General features: G+C 33.5%; 1 protein-coding gene and 1 long non-coding RNA gene across 2 annotated transcripts; both read left to right on the top strand.

The window, feature by feature from the left end:
* The first annotated feature begins 8,079 nt into the window (after positions 1-8,079).
* Positions 8,080-9,419, top strand: LOC130940163 (uncharacterized). Its single transcript, XR_009070227.1, has 4 exons — positions 8,080-8,125; positions 8,893-8,996; positions 9,072-9,165; positions 9,271-9,419. It is a non-coding gene; the product is annotated as an uncharacterized LOC130940163 (long non-coding RNA).
* A 97-nt stretch (positions 9,420-9,516) lies between these two features.
* On the top strand, positions 9,517-10,474 carry LOC130939744 (vacuolar protein sorting-associated protein 41 homolog). Its single transcript, XM_057867830.1, has 4 exons — positions 9,517-9,568; positions 9,733-9,798; positions 10,140-10,340; positions 10,439-10,474. Exons 2-4 carry the CDS (start codon positions 9,736-9,738, stop codon positions 10,472-10,474), a joined length of 300 nt encoding a protein of 99 aa, XP_057723813.1. The 5' UTR covers positions 9,517-9,568; positions 9,733-9,735.
* Positions 10,475-18,205: the final 7,731 nt, after the last annotated feature.

Here is an 18,205-nt window from a genome sequence, read left to right as displayed (position 1 = left end):
CCGGAAGGTCTAACCTTGTCTGTGGTGTTCTGAGTAGGATTCAATGATTGAATGACTGTGACGTGCTTCAAACCCTGAGGGCGGGGCGTTAGTGATAACGCAAAAGAATCACTGGATTCTATTCCGGCCTGATTGAGAACCGACAGATGAATTCCGCTATGCCGTGACAGGACATATGCAATCGCTTTCACTGAGAGGATGGGAGGTAGCTGCTGACAACAGTGAGACCCTACACGAGTTTGCCATGGAAAGGAGTAAGAAGGATTGGATGAAGGCAGTAGGAAAGCAGAGAGACGGAAGGGAAGGCATCTTCATACACTTGTCTGAAGCTCTTACACCAATGATATACATAAGTATCACTATCTTTATCTTGCATGTTATTTTCGTTCATCATCATCATATACATTTGAGTTTGCCTAACTAAGATTTACAAGATGACCATAGCTTGCTTCAATACTAACAATCTCCGTGGGATCGACCCTTACTCACGTAAGGTTTATTACTTGGACGACCCAGTGCACTTGCTGGTTAGTTGTGCGAAGTTGTGTAATGCCATGGTATTGAGCCACCAAGTTCTTGGAGCCATTACCGGGGATTATTTGAGTTGTGAAAAAGTATTGTTCACAATTTCGCGCACCAAAGATCATGATGAACATCAAGAACATAATTTTGAAAAATTTTTTTTTTTGATGCAAAGAAAACATGCAAGACACCAAACTTAGAAATCTTTAATGCATAGAAAATATGAATGCAAGAATGCACATGAAAAACAAGAAACAACATAAAACAAGAAATCATCAAGATCAAACAAGAAGACTTGTCAAGAACAACTTGAAGATCATGAAGAACACTATGAATGCATGAGATTTTCGAAAAAATGCAAGAAAAATTTTAAAAGCATGCAATTGACACCAAACTTAAAAATTAACTCAAGACTAAAACAAGAACACAAAATATTTTTGATTTTTATGATTTTCAAATTTTTTTGTATTTTTATTTAATTTTTTCGAAAAAACATTTTTGGAAAAACGAAAAAGAAAATAAAATTTTTGAAAAAGTTTTTGAAAAGAAAATTACCTAATCTGAGCAACAAGATGAACCGTCAGTTGTCCATACTCGAACAATCCCCGGCAACGGCGCCAAAAACTTGGTGGAGGAAATTGTGATTCAAATTCTTGTATCATTTGTGATCAATGTTCTAATTATGGCTCTGGTGGAATTCACAACTCCGTTCAACTAACCAGCAAGTGTACTGGGTCGTCCAAGTAATAACCTTACGTGAGTAAGGGTCGAATCCACAGAGATTGTTGGTATGAAGCAAGCTATGGTCACCTTGCAAATCTCAGTTAGGCAGATTAAAATAGTTTATGAATAATGAATAAAGAGGAGTTAATAAAAAGGGATAGAGATACTTATGTAGATCAAGAGTGGGAATTTCAGATAAGCGGAATAGAGATGCTGCAGAGCTCTCGGACGCCTGCCCTCCTATTGCTTCTACTCAATCCTTCTTACTCCTTTCCATGGCAAGCTTTGTATAGGGGTTCACCATCAGCTGTGGCTACTTTCAATCCTCACGGGGAAATATCCTATGCGGCTGTCACTCGCATAGCTAACCAGTCTGGAGGCATCACCCATGGTTGATAGCTACATCCCATCCTCGCAGTGAAAGCTAATGCTCACGCACTCTGTCACAGTACAGCCAATCACCGGTTGGTTCCCTCCCCTACTGGAATAGAATCCCTCTTTTGCGTTTGTCACTAACGCCCAGCAGGTTACAGGTTTGAAGCACGTCACAGTCATTCATGAACGGAATCCTACTCGGAACACCACAGACAAGGTTGGACTTTCCGGATTCCCAGGATCCTACTCGGAACACCACAGACAAGGTTGGACTTTCCGGATCCAGACAAATGCCGCCATCTATCTAACTTATACCACGAAGATTCTGTTGGGGAATCTAAGAGATACACATTCAAGCTTGTGGTGCATGTAGAACGTAAGTGGTTGTCAATCACGCGCGTTCATAAGTGAGAATGATAATGAGGGTTATCTAACTCATCATCATTCATCATGTTCTTGAGTACGAATGAATATCTTGGAATAAGAATAAGATAGAGAATTGAATAAGAGAACATAGAACTTCATTAATCTTTGAGGTACAGCAGAGCTCCACACCCTTAATCTATGGTGTGCAGAAACTCCACCGTTGAAAATACATAAGTGAAAGAGGTTCAGGCATGGCCGAATGGCCAGCCCCTCTAAACGTGATCAATGATCTCCTAAGATGAAGAATAAAACAAAACTGAGACCAAAGATTTAACGTGGTCAAAAGACAACTAATACAATAGTTAAATGTACTATTTATAATAAACTAGCTCCTAGGGTTTAAATGAGTAAGTAATTGATGCATAAATCCACTTCCGGGGCCCACTTGGTGTATGCTTGGGCTGAGCTTGATCTATCCACGAGCTGAGGCTTCTCTTGGAGTTGAATTTCGAGTTATGATGTGTTTTGGGCGTTCAACTCCGGATAATGACGTTTTTCTGGCGTTTAACTCCAGAAAGGAGCGTGTACTTGGCGTTCAACGCCAAGTTGCGTCGTCATTCTTCGAATAAAGTATGGACTATTATATATTGCTGGAAAGCCCTTGATGTCTACTTTCCAACGCCGTTGAGAGCGCGCCATTTAGAGTTCTGTAGCTCCAGAAAATCCATTTCGAGTGCAGGGAGGTCAGAATCCAACAGCATCAGCAGTCCTTTTGTCAGCCTTTTTCAGAGTTTTGCTCAAATCCCTCAATTTCAGTCAGAATTTACCTGAAATCACAGAAAAACACACAAACTCATAGTAAAGTCCAGAAATGTGAATTTAACATAAAAACTAAGGAAAACATCCCTAAAAGTAGCTCAAACTTACTAAAAACTATATAAAAACAATGCCAAAAAGCGTACAAATTATCCGCTCATCACCCTATATTCAAATTTGTTAACAAAGTTAACTCTTGTAACTAAACATGCTAAAAAAGCTTCACATAATCTTACCTAATTATTTAGCAAATAGAGGTATTTTAAATCTACTATTATTACCAACTGAGCAACACAAGAGTGGCATTTGGAACTTCAAGAGTGGCAAGTATGGGAAGCACTTAATTCACCAACCAATATATAAATGAAAATAAGAATTAAGGAAAGTGAATTTAAATTAATGAATCAATTAATTTTAATAGAAAAAACAGAGCATGGACAGCAACACATGCATGCCTAATACCTTTAACTTTTAACGCGTATGTAATTATAAGTGCACTCAGCCTTATATTATACGACCACTTCCAAAAGCAACTACTTCCTTCTCCAGCACTCAATTTCATTATGATTCCTTCCCTTTTCTTCTAACTTCTAACTCTCAGCCATTTATATATAAGTTTTAACATCCATAGGTATATAAAGTTAAAACAAAAAATGGTCCAACATGATGAAATTTATATTATATCTTTTCTAACATGTGTTTGCTAGAATATATATTAGGAAAATTTGTGGGAACTGTTAATTAAATAAAATGAAATGATGATAAGGGTATAGATGGCCATTCTTTAAAAAGTCTATAGCTTGTGAAATAAAAAAAAAATATGAAAATATTTAGTAATTAAAATAAATTAACCAAAAAAATTATGAATGAAAAGTTCAAAAGAATTTAGTGCTGATTATTATCTCATTAAAAATAAAGAACCTTTTTTTGTCTACTGTATTTTTTAGTTCATCCGATTAAAAATTAATTCACTATGAATTTAAATTTTATTTAAGAATTTACCATTAATCAATAAATTATTATATACACAGAAAAAATCAAATTCTATTTCAAAATTATTATAGTAGCAATATTAAGTTTTCTATAACACCAAAATTCATCCACAAGTATATTTTTTACATTTTATTTGTATTTTGATTATAAATATAACAATTAATTTAATTATATTATTTATTAAATTTGATTACAATGTGAATTAAGTTTGATTATATCATTAAATTTATATAGTTTTATTATATTATTTATAACATTTTATTATAAATGTAAATGTGTGATCGATCTTTCTACCGAATGATTGACTAATGTCATTAACGGCAAAATTTTTCCATTAATATACATAAAAAAAGTTAAAAGTCTAAAAGATCAACTAGTGATGCAACTAATTACAGTTAATTAGGATAAAAATTTAAAATAAAAAGTTAAAATAATACACAAACGAATTACTCTAATCTCAATTTCTCTCCATTATTCAGAGTTTCAAAAAAAAAAATGAACCCTTATCTCTCTCCCTCTCTTTATAGTGGTAGTCGTGAATTTGCCGACTAGACGTACGCCAATCTTGCCGCAATTGTCGTCGACCAACCTTGCGCTGCCATCGCTTGCAATGTATTTACACACGGTGCCGCAAATGCAGACGTATTTAGAAACAGCAGAATTGTGCGGACACGCCACCACAACGTCACAGAACGCTAATCACCCGCACTGCACCATCTCTCCTTCACCTCAGTAGCGCCCTCCCTCCTCCTACGTAACAACACCCTTCCTTGGTATGCCACAACAGCACCCCTCGCGAACGGATCGCCGCGATGCCTAAGACCGCTGATCACCCGCACTGTGCCCTCTCTCTTTTGCTGCAATAGCGCCTTCCCTCCTTCGATGCAACAACACCGCATTATAATATTTGTAGTAAATAATATTTTTAACAAAAAAATTTGTTACAAATAAAAAAAATTAGAATTTTGAAACAAAAATATTTGTAGTAAAAAAAGATCATGTATGTTTAGTTATAAAAAGTTTTTATAACAAAAAATGGAACTGTTACAATTTAAAATAATATTTTATAACAAATTTTTTTATACAAAAATCAAAATTCGTTATAAAAGTGATAACAAATTTTGATCTTCAAAATATTTTTAGTGATAAAATATTTTTTCCTATCATAAAATTTTGTTACAAAATATAACTTGATTTTGTAACATTCTTTTTTAGTTATAAAAATACAATATTTATTTTATAATAATTTTTTATTTTTTTAATTAACTGATATATTAACTACTTTACTGAGCAAGTCGATATTTATATAATATGTAAAAACATAGATAATTCAATCATGCTTCATTTAACTAAAATTGTTTTAAAACAAAATAACATTAGTGTCTACATTGATTAGTTCTATAAATTATATTTTGTACACTATTTCAACCAAAAGTTAAAAGTGTAACATAGATTAGTGTTTTTATGAATCAAAATATTCTTGAGTCCTTTAGGTGTGTTTTTATGAATCAAAATATTCTTGAGTCCTTTAGGTAACATGTTGTCACCATTTTAGCACTCCTATAAATGAGAAAATCGAAACAAAAAATTAGAAACAAGATATAACACCGATTATAATTTTTTTCATTAACTTTTATCCAAAATTTTTAGAAACATTTTGTCATAACCTCCCCTAAAATTTGGATATTTCCACCGTCTACGGTTCTATAAAAAACAGCCAATTCATTACTTATTTCTCAACCAATACAAAATATAGTAATTTCAAGGCAAAAGTTACTAGGATTGTGAATTTGGGAACAAAACAAACATCTTAGATGAAATTGAACATATGATATCTCACTAGTACTTAGATATAGACATGAAAAAATAAGTAATCATAAAGGTTTTAACTGTTCTTATTTTGGATACAAAGGCTAATCCAACAAGTTTTCTAAATCTAGAATAGACTGAGCAAGTAGCATTTTTCATTTCACAATATAGCCTACTAACAATCAGATAATATGAATCCCAACTGGCAGTTTCATTTTTCATTTGCATACATCCTCCAAAGGTTATAATCACATTTCATAATCATTAACAAATTTGCAGGATTATTTATTACCTCTTAATCAAACATGTATAATCAAAATATTTTCAAAATGCTCACTAATTCATTATGCATATATAAACATTCAGAAGAACTAACAAAAATAGCGATTAATTTGCCATCAGGGTTCCATATGCCCTGCAAATTTTCCCCTTCCTTTTGCAAAGAATACAAATCTCTCCTTGGCCCTTATTCGACGGCGTCCTTTCTCTTATGGGTGTGACACCATGGCGCGGCGACAGTGATGCCCGTCAGCATCATCCTCCCCTCCTTCCCTCTCTCCTTCTCTTCTTTCCTCTTTTGCAAGTTCTCCTGTTTCTGTTTTTCTTTCTCTTACTTTCTTTCTTTTCTTTCTGTTGGGCAAATGTTTCGGGAAGAGGGAGAGCTGGCGGCTAAATTTAGGGAGTGGGGTGAGAGAGAGTTGTATTAGGGTTAATGTTTGGATAATTTAAGTATTTTTTTAAAAAATAAGAGTGGTATAGTAATTGAAAATTAATTTTAATCAAATAATAATTATATAAAAAAATTATTTAACTATAAATTCTCAAAGTATTTTTAAATAAATATACTAATTTTAAGAATTAAAAAAATTAAATTAATTATTCTTAAAATATATTTTATTATTAATTTATAAATTATTTTTAAATAAATATTAATTAAGATAAAATCACTACAAGAAAAATACCCATTCAGCCACACTTTTTTTAAGCTACATTTGAAAAGCGTAGCCTATTCATAGAATAGCCTATTCATAGAATAGGCTATGCTTTTTTCCGTGTTGCCTTTTTATATGAGAAAAGGATACACAATTGTGGCATCATTTAAAAAGTGTAGCCTTAGGTATTTTAGAAATCACTTATAAAGCGTAGCCGTAGGTTAATATCTATAAGTTCATTTTTTGTATCAAAGGGGACGCTTTTAGAGAGTAGCCTATTCATTAAGTTTTAGGTGCGTTTTAAAAGTGATGCCTAATGTATGAGACCAAATCCTAACACTTAGATAAATTTTTATTCCTCTTTCAATTCTCTCCAAAAGCACACACGCACACAGCACCTTCAATTGGAGGAACCCTCACCTTCGCCAATCCTTTGGCACACAATCCTCACCTTCCCCATTCTCACCTTCAACACACATCACCTACGACACTCATCACCTTCGCCTTCTCACCGTCGCTGTTGACCGTCGCCACCCAGTCACCACTCACCACATGGCCGCGCCACTCACCAGTCACCAGCTCACCACTCACAAGCTCACACTCTCATCCTCACTCACACACACACAAAAGAGGGAAAAATCAGAAAAGGGGAGAACGGAAAGAAGAAGAGAAGAAGAGAGGAGAGGGGAAGGAAGGAGAGGACGACGCCGGCTAGGGCTCTACCGTGCGGACCATCGTCGTTGCGTGCGCTGACCGTCGCCTCGCATTGCCATCTCGTGCACTCACCGTCGCCGCTCAGCATCATCGTCGCATGTGCTCACTGTCGCTGCTCAGCATCGTCGTCGTCGCTCAGCATCGTCATCGCTGCTCACCTGAGAAGGTATGTATCGATTTTCAGTTTGTTCTGTAAAATTTGGGAGGTTTTGGGTTCCAATTTTAGGGTTTTTAATTAGGGGTTGTAGCTTCTGGATATGACACTGATAGGAATTGGGGGTTTTACTGCATGAATGGTTTTAGCTTCCTGGTAGCCGAGAAGCATGTAGCGCAGAGCACTCGACTCCTCAACTGATGAAGAGTCCTTGATCAAATTCTTGATCTCTTTCACAACATCCAAGTAATCTGAATCCGATAACCACAATCCATTAGTGGAAATTCTTCAGCTTTATCACAACAACACAAATTCAGCATTTTCTATATTGGGAGAGAATGACACAGAACAGAGGAATCGAGGCAGAGCACCTGAAAAGAAAATAGGAGAAGTGCATGTAGAACGTGTGGTTAAGACAGCATACTTGTGCTCTCCATAGGAGGAAGGGTAAGAGAAGAGAGGATCCTGAATTGGATCCAAAGGGGAAGATCTGAATAAGCATTTGGATTGAGAGAGAATGGTGTAGAGAGCGAGGAAAAGAGTTGTGAAGAGGTATACCAGAGAAAAACTGAGGAGCTTGGATTGGAAGATTAGAGGTTTGGTAGTGGTAAAGCCATTTTTGATGTATTTTGATGTGAGAATGCAGACAGTAACTTGTGTCTTTGCTAGCTGCAAGCCTTCCAGACAATGCTACTTTCTTCTTGACCTATGTGGCTCTCAAGTAAGATAATATTTCATATTTCATTTATTTATTTACTATTATTCTTCTGGTAATGCTGATTAAGTCTGTTTGTTATATATGCTAAAGGGTGCATTAATGCAAACTTGATTTACAAATGGTGTTTCCATGATCTTGTTAGTTATCTTCTTCTTATGAAGTTGGGTTGTGCATATGATTTAATGTTCAACCAAATTAAATGACTTCTATTCTGTTTGTTAGATTTTTTGTTGGCTATAGTCTTGAGCTGTCCCGATTATAATAATTACTTGATGAGGTAGAGATTTTTCAAGTCTTTTTATAATAATAAAAGTTGGATGTGTAAAAATGTAGAATAACATAGAACATAACTGGAATAAGGATATACATATATGCTGCTGAAGGCACTTGTTTATGTTGATTGCATGTATCTGAAGGTTCTTCAAATGTTCTGTTTCTCAGTAAATCTTTTACTTTACATAATTTATTTTGCTCCCAATAACACTACATAATATTATACACTCAAGATGCAAGCTCAAAAGAAAATGAAATGCAATCTCTATATCTGCCCATTTAGTTAATTAACATTGCATGTATAAAATTGATTTCTTTAATATTGAAGCTTGATTGGTGTTCTATTTTTCATCTCATTTTAATATTTGTTTCTATAGAAAAGCCATACCATATCATGTATTGCATGTCTTGGTCAATGAATTGTTATCTTCTGCAGAATTTGCTCATTTTTTAGCTAATTAAGACTTATATTTTCATTTTTACTACTATCTTTGCAGGTACGATCGAGGTACCTAGATCATTTGATTGTGGAATGAAAATATGGTAAAGCAGCTTCTCTATGTCCCAATTTGCTGCGAGGATCAGCTTCAGCATGGGAGAGGTACTGCATGGCATTAGTAGTTTTGTTTGCAGTTTGTGATTTGTTATTCAGTTACTGATGAAATGTATTCGACAGATGGGTATTTCACTTTGCCCACCTCCGTCAACTTCCTGTTTTGGTTCCTTACATGCCAACAGAAAACCCTAGACTACGTGATACTGCTTATGAGGTAGGCTAAAACAAAGCAGTCGCTTTCAAAACTGATGTGCTTACGTGGTATCTGTTTTGAACTGATGTGGGACCAAAAACTTTGATTTTGATTTTGGTTCTACAGGTTGCCCTTGTGGCATTGGCTACAAATCCATCTTATCATAAGGATCTCTTGTTCACTGTGAAATCATGGCCATCTGTAATTTATTCTGCATTACCTGTAATTTCAGCCATCGAACCTCAGCTCAATACTTCATCCATGACCGATTCGCTCAAGGAAGTTAGCCTGATTATTATATTTTTCTTCTTTGAATCTTTTTTACCATTTTGGACATTAACTTATACTTGTTCTTTGTCAGTCATTGGCAGAGTTGTATGTTATTGCTGGGCAATATGATAAAGCATTTTCATTTTATGCTGATGTACATTTTCTGATTAATTTTTCCAGTGTTCAGGAAGCTATTAAATTAATTAAATATCATTCAAATGCTTTGATAGTAGGATAAATAGTCTTTAGTCTATTTTGTTTTGACTGTTAATTCACTTTCCTTTTCTTTTTTCTTTTTCTTTTATTTGAAATTTTCAGCTTATGAAACCAGAACTCTTTGATTTCATTGATAAATATAACCTACAAGATTCAATCCATGAAAAGGTAAAATTATACTTTGTAGCAATTGATATTCAAATTTCATGTTTTTATATGATTTTGTGGTATTCTCTGATGTGCAAAATCATATTTCTCATCTTTGTTGGCATTCTATTGCAGCATCTGATGAGTTTCATTTACAAGCTTCGTGTAATATATTAGAATCTTGAGCAAACATGTTTTCAATAGTTGTGGATTGAGATTGAACATTTCTTAGACATTTATAGGGTTAAAAAAGTAGATTGATCTTCTTCTTGAAGATGGACATATTTTCATGTTCTATCTTGTTTTTGTTCTCATTAACTGATAAATGGACTGTTACTTGTTTACATTTGCTTCTTGTTCAGGTTGTCCAATTGATGATGTTGGATTGCAAGCGTGCAGTTCCTTTATTGATCCAGCATAGGGACTTAATAAGTCCACAAGAAGTTGTGAAGCAACTTCTAAATGCTGATGTTAAGTGTGACTGCAGATACTTTTTACATTTGTATCTCCATTCACTATTTGAAGTAAATCCGCATGCTGGGAAAGACTTTCATGATATACAGGTAGGCTATTTTCCTTTCATTTAAGCATTGCAGGCTTCCTTTTGTTTGGGAGCTAAGGTGAACCTTATTGCTGCAAGTTTGTGTTTGCAACCTTTTAGGTTTTAACAGACTCTAGCCATGCCCTGCTTTTGTAATGCATTTCTTTGTGATAATCCAGGTACTTCATTATGTGCTTCAATTGTAATACCATACCCATATTCATATACCATATGCATTTCGGTGATGGGCTTTTCCCCATTTATCTTCAAATAGTGCCTGGTTGTTATGATATTTGTTTTGTGTTGCTTAACATCAATAATGGTTTGTATTTGCTGAATGCAATTAAAAGTTACTGTTTATGACATTCAATAATCTGGTTTTTTTGGTCTTATGTGCATAGCTAGAACTCTATGCATATTATGATCCAAAGATGCTGCTACCTTTTCTACATAGCAGTCAGCACTATACTCTTGAGAAGGTTTGTCCCTATATCTAATTTAAGTGTGAAAGTCTGGTTAATTAGTGCATGAAAAATGCTATAGGGACATATCAGGATTGTGTTAAAGAAAATGGAAGAAAGAAACACCTGTACATTTTCATGGTTTGAATGAAACAAGATAATACATAATTCCTTGAATTCACCTTTTCTGCCGTGACCATGTTATTTTTTTAGTATATGCTTTCTTGGTTTACTATGACTACGTGTTCGATTTAATTTTTATAACTACAAATGTCATTATGAATATTTTTTAACTACTTTTCTATATAATTATGTAGGGTAACAATGAAGATTAAGCAATGAAGATTAAGCTGACTATTATTGTGGTTTATTGGCTAAGATAGAGTGCTATTTAGAATCTTTACATGTATGGTTGACTAATGATTCTTATTAGAAGATACTTTTATTGGATAAGTGATATTATGGTTTTGATATGGCTATGCTTATTTTAGTTTGAGTTGTATGAATTTTTACAGTTAACTTCATTCTAGTACTTTTGGATCAATGTTATAAATATATTTTGGTTAGAGACAATTTTTATTATATAAAGAAATTATTTAGTATAATTATGTATTTATTTTTATTTTGTAATATTCAACTCATTTATACATGTAATCATATTAATTATTATGTTGTATTAATAATTATTAGATATATATATATATATATACAGAAAAAAAGACCTAAGGCTAAAACGAGACCTAAGGCTACACTTATATACAGTAGTTATAGTATACAAAAAAAAAAAGAGGGACCTAAGGCTACGCTTATAAAAAATAGTTATAGTATACAATGTGGCTATGCTTTACAAGTGATGCAGTAGCGTTGAAAAGCGTAGCCTATTCTGGAAGAATGAAAGCTGAAAAGCGTAGCCTTTGGTCCTGGACAGCATCACTTGAAAAGCGTAGCCTATTCCCAAACGGCAAAAGCGTAGCCCTTGGTGCAGAAAAGCATAGCCTTTGAGAATAGGCAACGACCGAATAGGAATCACCCCAAAAAGCGTAGCCGTAGCCCAAAAAGCGTAGCCGTAGCCTAAGGCATCATTTTTTTTCACTTTTGGCTACACTTTTCAAGTGTACCTGAATGGGTATTTTTCTTGTAGTGAATTAGAGATAGTCAAATTAAATTTTTTTATTTATAAAAGTTAAAACATTGAATTAAAAAATTTTAAATATTTAAATCAAATCTTATAAAATTTTTATATTTTTTTAAATTACTAAAACTTTAAATTATAAAAAAGAAAATACCCCGTTTAATATAAAAATCTCTAAAAATTTATTTTAAATAAATATAATAAATCATTTCATTTAATTTTTAAAATTCTTTTAAACTCAAAGTATCATTAATTTAACTTAAATATTTCTAATAAAATAAATTTTTGAATATAAAATCTTAAATAAATATAATAAATCACAAATAACTCATTATGTTAATTTTTTAAAAATTCGAAGTCTTAAATGTTGAAACAAAATTTTTTAATAGTTACAAAAAATCTTTGAATTTTGTGACAAATTAATAACTTGTTACAAAAATGTTGTATTTTGTGACAAATTAATTTTTTGTTACAAAATATTTAGAGCTTTTGAGACAAATAGATATTTTATTACAAAATATTTTAAATTTTTGCAACAATATAATCTTTTTTACAAAACATTATAACATTTTGCAACAAAACAACAATTCGATACGAAAACAGCGTAATTTGTAACAAAAGGAATCACGTTGTTACAAAATATTCTTATTTTGTAACAATTTTAAATTTGATACAAATTTTTTGTTGCAAATGATTCATTTTCTTGTAGTGACCCTCCTTTGGTCTACTGCAACAGCGTCCCTCGCGAACGGTACACTGCCGCTCTCCCAACTCGCGAATGAAGTGACACCACACCACATCGAAACACACTATAGTACTAGTTTTGGATTTTTTTTTTCCTAACTTTTGGATGTTTCTTTTTCTTATATTTTTTTTTCGTTAGATTTGGATATTTCTCATGATAATTTGAATTCATGTTCCTTTCAAATGTTTTGGATTATTTTTATTACATTTTGAATTTTTTTATTATAAATTTTTAAAATAATTTTTGAATTTTTGAAAAGAATTTTAGAATTTAAAAAATTTTTAGAATGAATTTTGAAAATTTTAAAATAAGTTTTGGAATTTTTAAAATGATTATAGAATTTTTAAAATATTTTACAATAATTTTAGATATTTGTTATTATATAGTTTTAAGTAACTTTTTTTTTAGATTTTGAATTTTTTTTCATTAGGTACCGGATGTTTTTCTTGACAATTTAAATTCAAGTTTTCTTAAAAAATTTAAAAAAATGCTAGTTGGCTGTTATCTTTATTGATTCCCTAACGAAGTTCATATTTAATTTATTTTAATTTTATTTTTAATATTTTAAATAAATTTAATTATATTTTTTGGTCAATTTTTTTTATATTACCTGTGTAATCCTCATCATCATATTTATTCATTATCATCCTATTTTCTCTTAGCATCACTAGTTACCTTTATCTCTATAACACCTAAATTAATGAACCCATGATGTCTAAATTATAATCGTCTATTAGCTAAAATATTATGATGACTTTTAATCTGTAACCCTTAATTTATCATATCAATAATATTAATGATATATAAGTAGGAATTTGTGAACCATTTTTTATGTATGTATAAATTTAAGAACACCAAAGAGTACGAGTGGAATAACAGAAATAATTTTGAAAAAGAGTTTTGGATTCAATTAATACAAATTATACGATACATATAAGTATGGATACAAGACTCTAAAGAAATTTCCAAATATATTATAAATACACAAAAAATTGTGTCTTTCAAACTATAAATATACACAATGAACATAAGTAATAAGAGGAGACCACTAAAATTAGACTAGTCACTCTAAAAGAGTAGGAACTCGCCAGATTAACTTGGTTGTGACAAAAACACATCGAAATCTAAAAAAGAGAATGAAAAACATCAATATTTTGCGTCCATATTGTTAGAAGATAATTATGAGGACTAGCATTCTCAAATAAAAATATTTCTACGAGTACAAGACTTATGGGATGTTGTCCACGAAGGATTCATCATGTTAAAGAATCAAGCAACACTTTCTACTGCAAAAAAAAAAAAAAATGAAAGAAGAGAAACAAAGAAATTATATTGCTTTATGTTTCCTCCAACAAGCCGTAACGAAGACAATCTTCTCAAAGATAAGAGGAATATTATCAACTTAGAAAGTGTGGAAAAACTTGGAGTAAGAGTTCAGAGACGACACAAAAGTATGCACATTCCTCCTCCAATCGTTAAGAAAGCAATATGCAAATATAAAAATGAAAGATTTTGAGAAAATAAAAAGTTATTATACAAGATTAAAGAGCTTAGTAACTGAAATGAAAGCTTATGGAGAGGACTTACTCGATAAAAAGATAGTTGAAACAGTACTCATTAGTTTGTCTTCCAAATTCGATCCTAAAATATCTACAATTGAGAAAACTAAGGATTTATCAATACTAACATTAATAGAGTTAATAAGCTTACTACACGCTTTTGAACAAAGACTTGCAAATTGAGATGATGAAGATTCAATAGAAAATGCATTTCAGTCTAAGCTTAATATAAAATCTCAGAATCTAAATAAAAAAAGAAGAGAAAAAAGATAGAAAATAATACTCTTTGTGGCATATACAAGAAAACCAACCACCTAGAGAAGGATTGTTGGCATCATAGGAAGCCATAGTGCCACAATTGTAAAAGATTTGGGCATATAGAGAAAGACTATAGGATGAAGATCAATCATCGTGCAAACTTCTTTGAAGAAAAGAAGGGAGAAAAATGCCTATTCTATGCATCATCACAAGAAGAGTGCAAGAAAAAAGATGACATATAGTATCTCAATACTGGTTACAGTAATCACATGATAGGGATCAAAGCCTATTCAGTGACATCAATAAATTTGTTCAATCTGGCATCAGACTTAGAGACGGAACGATCATGCAGGCGAATGGCAAAGGAACAATCACCGTCTACACTGAGATAGGAACAAAGAATATTCATGATATTCTATTAGTTCTTAAACTAGCACAAAATCCACTTAATAATGGCCAAATGATGGATAAAGATTACGTATTACACTTTGAAGACGACTCATGCACTATAAGTGAATGAAAAACTAAAAGACTTCTAGCAATCGTCAAAATAAAAAATAAGAACTTTTCACTCAAATGGAGTTGTATCATAGAAAATGCAATAAAGGCACAAGAAGATAATTCATGGCTACGACATCAAAGATTTGGCTATTTTCACTTTCATGGATTAAAGATACTATATCAAAAGTAACTAATGAGAGATCTACCAAGCATCACAGAGATTAGTCAATCTTGCCAAGGATGCTTACTTGGCATGCAACATCATTAACCATTTCCTTCTGAAAGAGCTTGGCGAGTCAAGGAGATGCTTGAATTAGTTTACACTAATGTTTATGGTCCGATGAAAACTCCATCAGTCAATCACAACAGGTACTTCATTATCTTCATCAATGATCATACTAGAATGACTTGGGTATATTTTACATGTGAAAGATCAGAGATTTTTGGCATCTTCAAAGGTCAAGCAACATGTGGAGAAGAAAAGTGGTTGTAACATCAAGGTACTTCGTAGTGACAGAGGAACTGAATACACTTACAACGAGTTTAATAAATTCTGCGAAGAAGAGAGTGTCGAGCGTCAACTCACAGTGGGATATGCTCTTGAGCAAAATGGAGTATCTGAGAGAAAAAATAGATTTGTGATGGAAATGGAATGCTCGATCCTCAAGGAGAAAAATCTACCAAACACCTTCCGGGCAGAAGCTGTTTACACAGTAGTATACCTATAAAATCATTGTCGTACTAAGACAGTAGAAAATAAAACGTCAATTGAAGCATAAAGTGGATAAAAACCTTCTACAAAGCATATAAAAGTCTTTGGGTGCATATTCTATGTCCAGATTCCCTCACGAAAAGGAAGCAAACTCGATGAGAAGATAGAAAAAGGAATCTTCCTTGGGTATAGTACACAATCAAAAGGATATCGTGTGTATAACTTACAAACGAAGAAACTCATAATCAGTTGAGACATGGAGTTCGATGAAAATACTTCATGAAACTAGGAAAATGAAAAAGTCGAGACAGGAAGCATTGAAGTATCACTACAATCCCTTACAAGACAAGAAGTACAAGAACATGAAGAAGCAAGCACAACAACTCCAACAGTAGAAGCAACCACTGATTCTTCTCCAAGAAAAATTAAGCCCCTACAAGATGTATATGAAACATGTAATTTTCTTAAGATCGAGCCTACAAGCTTTGAAGAAGTAGAAAAGGAAGAAGAATGGAAAAATGCCATGGAAGAAGAAATCAAGATGATCGAGAAGAACAACACATGGGAACTGGTAAATTGCCCTTCAAAAAAAGATATCATTGGAGTCAAATGGGTTTATAAGAATAAGCTCAATCCTGATGGATCTATTCAGAAGCATAAATCAAGGCTTGTAGCTAAAGGATATTCACAAATTCAAGGGATAGATTACATAGAGACATTTGCACCTGTAACTTGCCTAGATATAATACAGGCGCTCATTGTAGTAGCCGCACAAAAGCAATGAAAGATCTATCAACTAGACGTAAAATCTGTCTTTCTAAATGGAGAACTGGTGAAAGAAGTATATGTTGATCAACCACAAGGGTTCATTATAGAAGGTCATGAAGACAAGGTGTTAAGGCTAAAAAAGAACTCTATAGACTTGGTGCACGAAATTGTGATCATCAATGGCGCCATCAACATGGTACGCTCAATTACAATCTCAACTCTTTATCACAACTTCGCACAACTAACCAGCAAGTGCACTGGGTCATCCAAGTAATAAACCTTACACGAGTAAGGGTCGATCCCACGGAGATTGTTGGTATGAAGCAAGCTATGGTCATCTTGTAAATCTCAGTCAGGCGGATTCAAATGGTTATAGAGGATTAATGATTAAATGATAAATAAAACATAAAATAAAGATAGAGATACTTATGTAATTCATTGGTGAGAATTTCAGATAAGCGTATGGAGATGCTTTGTCCCTTCCGTCTCTCCGCTTTCCTACTGTCTTCATCCAATCCTTCTTACTCCTTTCCATGGCAAGCTGTATGTTGGGCATCACCGTTGTCAATGGCTACAGTCCCGTCCTCTCAGTGAAAATGTTCAACGCGCTCTGTCACAGCACGGCTATTCATCTGTCGGTTCTCGATCATGTCGGAATAGAATCTATTGATTCTTTTGCGTCTGTCACTAACGCCCCACAATCTTGAGTTTGAAGCTTGTCACAGTCATTCAATCCCTGAATCCTACTCAGAATACCACAAACAAGGTTTAGACCTTCCGGATTCTCAAGAATGCCGCCATCAATTCTAGCTTATACCACGAAGATTCTGATTAAGGAATCCAAGAGATATCCACTCAAACCTTATTTGCATGTAGAACAGGAGTGGTTGTCAGGCACGCGTTCATAAGTGAGAATGATGATGAGCGTCACATAATCATCACATTCATCATGTTCTTGGGTGCAAATGAATATCTTAGAACAAGAATAAGCTGAATTGAATAGAAGAACAATATTAATTGCATTAATACTCGAGGTACAGCAGAGCTCCACACCTTAATCTATGGTGTGTAGAAACTCCACTATTGAAAATATATAAGAACAAGGTCTAGGCATGACCGTGAGGCCAGCCTCCCATGATCTAAGAACTAGACGTCCAAAGATGAAAATACAATAGCAAAAGGTCCTATTTATAGAGAACTAGTAGCTTAGGATTTACAAAAATGAGTAAATGACGTAAAAATCCACTTCCGGGCTCACTTGGTGTGTGCTTGGGCTGAGCATTGAAGCTTTCATGTGTAGAGACTTTTCTTGGAGTTAAACACTAGCTTTTGTGCCAGTTTGGGCGTTTAACTCCCACTTCTGTGCCAGTTCCGGCGTTTAACGCCAGGCAGTCTTGAGCTGATTTGGAACGCCGGTTTGGGCCATCAAATCTTGGGCAAAGTGTGAACTATTATATATTGCTGGAAAGCCCAAAATGTCTACTTTCCAACGCAATTGAGAGCACGCCAATTGGGCTTCTGTAGCTCCAAAAAATCCACTTCGAGTGCAGGGAGGTCAGAATCCAACAGCATCTGCAGTCCTTTTCAGCCTCTGAATCAGATTTTTGCTCAGGTCCCTCAATTTCAGCCAGAAAATATCTGAAATCACAGAAAAAATACAAACTCATAGTAAAGTCCAGAAAAGTGAATTTTAACTAAAAACTAATAAAAATATAATAAAAACCAACTAAAACATACTAAAAACATACTAA

This window comes from Arachis stenosperma, chromosome 7 (assembly GCF_014773155.1).
Source record: "Arachis stenosperma cultivar V10309 chromosome 7, arast.V10309.gnm1.PFL2, whole genome shotgun sequence".
NCBI lineage: Eukaryota > Viridiplantae > Streptophyta > Magnoliopsida > Fabales > Fabaceae > Arachis > Arachis stenosperma.
Note: the sequence above shows the minus strand (reverse complement) of the source record. Positions and strands in the feature narration are given on the sequence as shown.